The 6,306-nt window shown below is 48.7% G+C and overlaps 1 protein-coding gene across 1 annotated transcript; it reads right to left on the minus strand.

The window, feature by feature from the left end:
- Positions 1–203: 203 nt before the first annotated feature.
- Positions 204–1,425, minus strand: LOC119320184 (transcription factor MYB30-like). Its single transcript, XM_037594289.1, has one exon. It carries the CDS (start codon positions 1,306–1,308, stop codon positions 547–549), a length of 762 nt encoding a protein of 253 aa, XP_037450186.1. The 5' UTR covers positions 1,309–1,425; the 3' UTR covers positions 204–546.
- Positions 1,426–6,306: the final 4,881 nt, after the last annotated feature.

Here is a 6,306-nt window from a genome sequence, read left to right on the forward strand (position 1 = left end):
GCGGGGGTCGTTCCCGTGCTACATATACTCGCTTATGTAGGAATAAGCCGTGAACCCGTGTTTTGACAGTCGAGGTATGTCTTCATACTAGTTGACGTGTGATTTTCTTGTAGTGATCAAATGTTTGGGTCATTATTCTAATTTACCATTAGAATTGTTGGTGTTTTATCCACACAAAAAATGATGTGCTATTGCAACTCAAGGAACAACGAACAAAGGATTTAGCAGGTTACTGAGTAAAACAGACTCATCAGGCTAAAAGGTGTTATCAGGCTTTCAGTCCTTGATCAAGTCAACCTTTCGGCCCCATCATTTGTCCCTCGGGTACCTGGAGAAAATTCTCTCGTTGTTGCCAGCCAATGCGCACGTGAAACTGAGCCAGCAACAAGGGTCAACTCAGCCGACGAACTTTCCCTCAAAGAAAAAAAAACTCAGCCGACGAACTTCGAGGCCAAATGGCCCCTTCGTTTGTCCACGTTCGGCCAGGCCGCTCGCCTGTTCTACCGCGAATGCTAGCGAGAAATATGAACATAACCAATCTTCTCATTAAATCTGTGACAAACTCTGCATATCACCAGCCTGCATGAACAGTGTGACCCAGAAGTCCATCTCATTGTTTCTCGACGACGGCGATACACTATCTGCGCCGAAGGTGTCGCCGGTTTCCATCCCGGAACCGGAGCTGTCCACCGACATCGCCAGTGTCTCCGACCAGAAGCTGTCGTCAATCTGGAACTCCTCCGACTCCGAGTAAGAGCAGCCCGTGTTCTCCAACGACGAGGCCATCGAGTAGCCGGTGGCGGACGACGTCGAGAGGGACTGCTCCGGCGAAATCGAGAGGGACTGCCCCGGTGACGACGCCGGCTCGGAGGTCGGTCCCTCGAGCGCGCTCGCAGCCACAGCGGGCTTCTTGGCTTTGCGCTTAGGCGCTGCCTGGCCCGACGGCTTGGACGAGGACTCGAGTCGCTTTTTGAGGTGCGTGTGCCAGACGTTCTTGATCTCGTTGTCCGTCCTGCCAGGCAGCCTGGCGGCAATGGTGGACCATCTGTTGCCGAGCATGGCGTGGAGTTGGATGATGGCGTCTTCCTCCTCGCTGGTGAAGTTGCCGCGCTTGATGTCGGGGCGCAGGTAGTTGATCCACCGGAGGCGGCAGCTCTTGCCGCAGCGCAGCAGGCCGGCCTGCTTCGGCAGCGCTCGCCAGTTGATGTGCCCGTGCTGCTCGATGTGAGCCACCAGGGTCATGTCCTCCCCCGCCGTCCACGGGCCCCTCTTGAGCCCCATCTTCTCGCAGCAAGGAGCCCTCACCATTGCTGTTGATTACTCTGTGTGCTTCTCTGCACCCTTCTCTTCTCTTCGCGCAGGCCCGGGTAAGACGCTCGCGCTGTGTGGGGGTCGGAGGCGAGGGAAGGAGTCGATGCTCGGAGGAAGCTGATGATGGTGTGTGGATTGCGAGGGCGTTGGGCTATTTATGCTCGCTCGCGTCGACAGCAAAACGTGGTCAATTGGGGTTCTTGGGCAGCTTCTCGGAAGGATCGAGCCGAATGGCCACACCGCTGGGTGACAATACGAAGCGGAATAGCAACGTTCGCTCCTACGGTGTTTGTTTCCTTGTTTATTACTCGCTTTGGTTCTACTTTAGTTACTATATAGTACTCCTGTGCTCATTTCAGGTGAGGGGTGATGCTTTGTGATTTATGAATGCCACGTGTCATCCATTAGGATGGGTCTCATCCGCTAATCCGTGAGACCTGATCTCATATAATTTTTTTTTCCGTTTCTGATGGCATTGTTCTCTCTGAATTGATTAGTGAACTGCTGCCTCGTTTGTCTCAGGAGCGAGCGTACTTATCTTTTTTTTAAATGGAGGAAGACCCCAGCCTCTGCATCTGAACGATGCATGCAGCCACTTTATTAATTATTCATATAAAACCTTACAAAGTCATACAACAATAAGACTAAAGCCACCGTCTCTTTATTTTATTCTTCTTCCTTCTCCATGTAGCTTTCCTATGGAAAATTCCGTGTTCCTATCTCCTTCATGCAGCCAAGAGAATCTAGATCTTTGCCTCCACATAACCTCCTCCCTATGCAGCCATTCATCAAGTTCGGACTCGGCTCATACTATTTTCAGTTTCCCTCGAGCGTGGCTGCAGTCTTAGTTTCTGTAATTTTGCTCTCAAGGATCTGATACTGTTTGTCACCGAATTAAATTCCTGTTGAGCCCAATGCCCCAATACGTCTCCCATAGACTTTAGTTTGGTCGCTATGCTCCCGAGGGATGAAGCGCAACCCCCCCTTTTCCAAGTGTTCTGGACGGTATCTTCGAGAGAGTCAGCTCGTTCCCACATGGCTTCATATCTGAAGATTTTTGTGACTCTTCTCCATTCTTTCCTCTTTCCAAAATGCAGCAGCAAGGGAGCATGGTCTGACCTCGAAGAGCATATGTGTTCAATTGAGGCTCCAGGAAAGGTTCTGTTCCACTCAGGCGTTGCTACCCCTCTGTCTAGCCGTGCTCTGACATTTTTATCTCCACGTTTGTTTGTTGTCATACGTCCATTTAGTTCCTTTAAAGCCCAAGTCCTGCAGGTTGCACTCATCAAGAACCTTGCGGAATTCAGCCATGTTTGTTTTAGATCTTTTTGCTTTCGAGAAATGCTCACTTTGCCACATGGTTTCGTTGAAATCACCGATCATGAACCATGGTTCAGACGAGTTGTGCCTAATCCTTCGTAGCAGCTCCCACATGTGGTGCCTCTCATGTGCTTTGGGTTCACCATAAACAAAAGTTCCTCTCCACTGTACACCATTTGGGTTTAAGCGAATGAGCACATCGATATACCTCGGTCCAACAGCGATTTCTTTTATTTCAACTTCCTCATCATAGAACAATGCAATCCCGGCGCTCTTGCCAATTCCAGGTTGCACAATACAATGCCGGAGTCCTAGCCTCCATCTCAGTTTATTCACATAATCATCGCTTTTCTGAGTTTCAGAAAGAAAGACTAGCTTAGGCTTATGCGTGTGCACTAGAAGGAAGATGGCTCTTGGACCGAAAGTACATGGGAGATGCATACTGAAATAAATAGATTCTTCAAAGATCTGTACAAGAAGGATGAGACAGTGGAACCTGACAGATTAATTGGTCTTATATAGAGGAGAGCGGATGACCACATGAACGATGCTTTGATCAAACCCATCTCTGACATGGAAGTGAGTGACCCCCTCTTCCAAATCGGGCCGCTTAAGGCACCGGGGCCTGAGGTTTCCCGGCGAGGTTTTTTCAAAGGAATTGGGCTACTCTGTGGGAGGATGTAATCAAGGGAGTGCAGAATTTTTTAGTAATGAGGAGATGCCTGACGGTGTCAACGAGACCACGATCGTTCTAATCCCGAAGAGCAATGACCCTCAAAGTATCAAAGACTATCGGCCAATTAGCTTGTGCAATGTCATATACAAGGTCATATCTAAGGTTCTGGTTAATCGGCTGCGACCATTCCTAAATGACATCATCTCTGAATCGCAAAGTGCCTTCATCCCAGGCAGGCTGATCACTGACAATGCGATAATTGCTTTTGAATGCTTCCATAAGATCCAGCATAGTAAGAACCAAAGAAACACCCACTGCGCCTACAAGCTGGACCTTGTGAAAGCTTATGACCGCGTTGACTGTGACTTCTTGGAAGGAATGCTAAGAAAGATGGGTTTTGATCATAAGTTCACAAAGTGGGTGATGTCTTGCGTGAGATCGGTAAAATTTGACGTTAGATGCAACAGAGAGCTTTTGGAACATTTCCTCCCTTCTAGAGGACTGAGACAAGGTGATCCCCTAAGCCCATATTTATTCCTTTTTCTGGCTGATTGCTTAGCACTCCTGCTTACCGAAGAGGTGAACAACAATGACATAACACCGATCAAGATAGCTCGTGGATGTCCGGGGATTTCAAACCTGCTTTTCGCCGATGACAACCTCCTTTTCTTCAAAGCCACGACTCAGCAAGCAAGAAGAGTGAAAGAGGTTGTGTCCGAGTTCCAAAGGGCCACGGGCCAATTGCTAAGCCCATCGAAATGCTCAATACTATTCAGTGAGGCAATCATGGATCGGGATAGAGAGGAGATCAAAAGAATTTTGGGAGTGGAGTCCACCTGTTTTGAGAGCAAATATGTGGGACTACCGACACCAGAGGGCAGAATGAAAAATGATAATTTCCAACCCATAATGGGGAGGTTTGGAAAAAGATGCAATAACTGGAACGAGAGATTCATGTCACAAGCAGCAAAAGAGGTAAATGTCAAAGCAGTGGCTCAATCCTTGCCGTCATGGGGGTTTTTAAACTCAATCAAAGTTTATGCGATAAATATGAGAAAATCATCAGAGACTTTTGGTGGGGCGACAAGGACAATAAGCGCAAGGTCCATTGGATATCGTGGGAAAATATGACAAAACCAAAATGTGATGGGGGGGGGGGGGATAGGCTTCCGTGATATGCATCTGTTCAATCAGGCTCTACTTGCAAGGCAAGGGTGGAGATTGCTTCATAATCCTGAAAGTCTTTGTGCTAGGGTACTGAAATCGAAATACTACCCTAATGGGAACCTTCTTGACACCGTCTTCTCGTTGGATGCATCCCCGGTGTGGAGAGGAATTGAGTTTGGGCTGGAGCTCCTGAAGAAGGGCCTCGTTTGGCGAATCGGCAATGGCAGAAGCGTTCAGATCACTACGGACCAGTGGATCCCAAGAGAGGAGGGTCTGAAGGTGGCATCCTTCATAAGGAGGTCCAGACTAAGATGGGTGAACCAGCTGGTTGTCGCACAAACTAAGGAATGGAACGTTGCACTAGTGAGGCAGATCTTCCATCCTTTTGACGCAGATGAGATATGCAAGTTGAAAATCCACTGAGGTTGAGGATTGTGTTGCTTGGCATTATGAGAAAACAGGTATATTTACGGTCAGGAGCGCCTACAAGCTTGCTCACTCCCTAAAAACAAATGGCATAGGCAGAGCAACTAGTTCCTCTCGGGCACCGGGGGACCGTAGCATCTGGGATGCGATCTGGAAGGCGAAGGTACCCTAAAAGGTAAGGTTTTCGGATGGAGAGTTGCCACAAACTCGCTGGCGACAAAACATAATGCGTTCAGGAGGACGATGGCTAGGGATAGTGTGTGTGAGATCTGCGGGATATGGGATGAAGATGAGCACCATGCTGTTATCGCTTTCACCAGAAGCTTGGCCCTCCAACAAGGACTAAGACCCTACTGGTAGTTGCCAAAGGAATCTGATCTCACATGCACGGGCGAGGACTGGTTACAACTGTTGCTACTATCTTAGAGAGAAGAAGCCAGGACCAAGCTAATGCTAATTATGTGGCAAGCCTGGAGTCTTAGAAACAACGTAATCCATGGTGATGGAAAAGACACAGTGTCGGATTCGGTGCAATTCTTACTAAGGCTACATGATGACATACAGAGGGCGGCGGAAAATCCTTTGAATGAAGGAGATAAATGAAAAAGGGCTCTATTCCCATCCAAACCCTACATGCCGACCATCTCTGAACCTAGGGTGTGGAGAGGCCCTCCCCCGGACAGCGTTAAGTTAAACACGGACGCAGCCTTCCTTGCGGAAACGGGTGAAGCATGGGGCGGGGCAGTTGCCAGAGACCATAAGGGCCATATTTTCTTATCGGTGGGAAGAAAGTTACCCTATTGCAGCTCTGTAGAATAGGCAAAAGCTACGGCTGCAGAGATGGGGTTAAAGGAATTCGCCAAGTATTTCAATGGGAATCTAGTCCTAGAGACAGATTGCGCGAGCCTAGCTCGGGACCTGAATGGAAAGGAGAAATGCAGAACAGCTTGTCATGCCAATATTTCTGATATCAAAGGGCTCCTCCAGGGCTTCTTGCGAACGGAAGTTAGTGCCATCACAAGGGAGAAGAACAAGCTGGCACATGAACTAGCATCGAGGGCAAGAGCATCAGGAGCTTTTCTGATCATTGCAAACGTCTCGGTTGACATAAGAGGTGTAATGAGGAACGAGTATACATCCAACATGGTTTAGTTCGTGTAACCATGGTTCTAAAAAAAGTAAAGCCATCGTCTAGGCAACATCTGTCGCTACTCCTATCCAGTTGATGTAGGGATGCTGATAGTCTGGGCCTAATACCAAATAGACCTCGCAGCCAAACCTAACATCTAAGACCTGATGTCCCAACCAGGACACCTACCGGGTATGGGCACCCACCAGTCCGGCGTGCTCTTCAACCAGGACCCCTGCCGGGTATGAGGCCGCCGCAGCCACGTACCATCAATCCA

Source organism: Triticum dicoccoides, chromosome 6B (genome assembly GCF_002162155.2).
Source record: "Triticum dicoccoides isolate Atlit2015 ecotype Zavitan chromosome 6B, WEW_v2.0, whole genome shotgun sequence".
NCBI classification, from domain to species: domain Eukaryota; kingdom Viridiplantae; phylum Streptophyta; class Magnoliopsida; order Poales; family Poaceae; genus Triticum; species Triticum dicoccoides.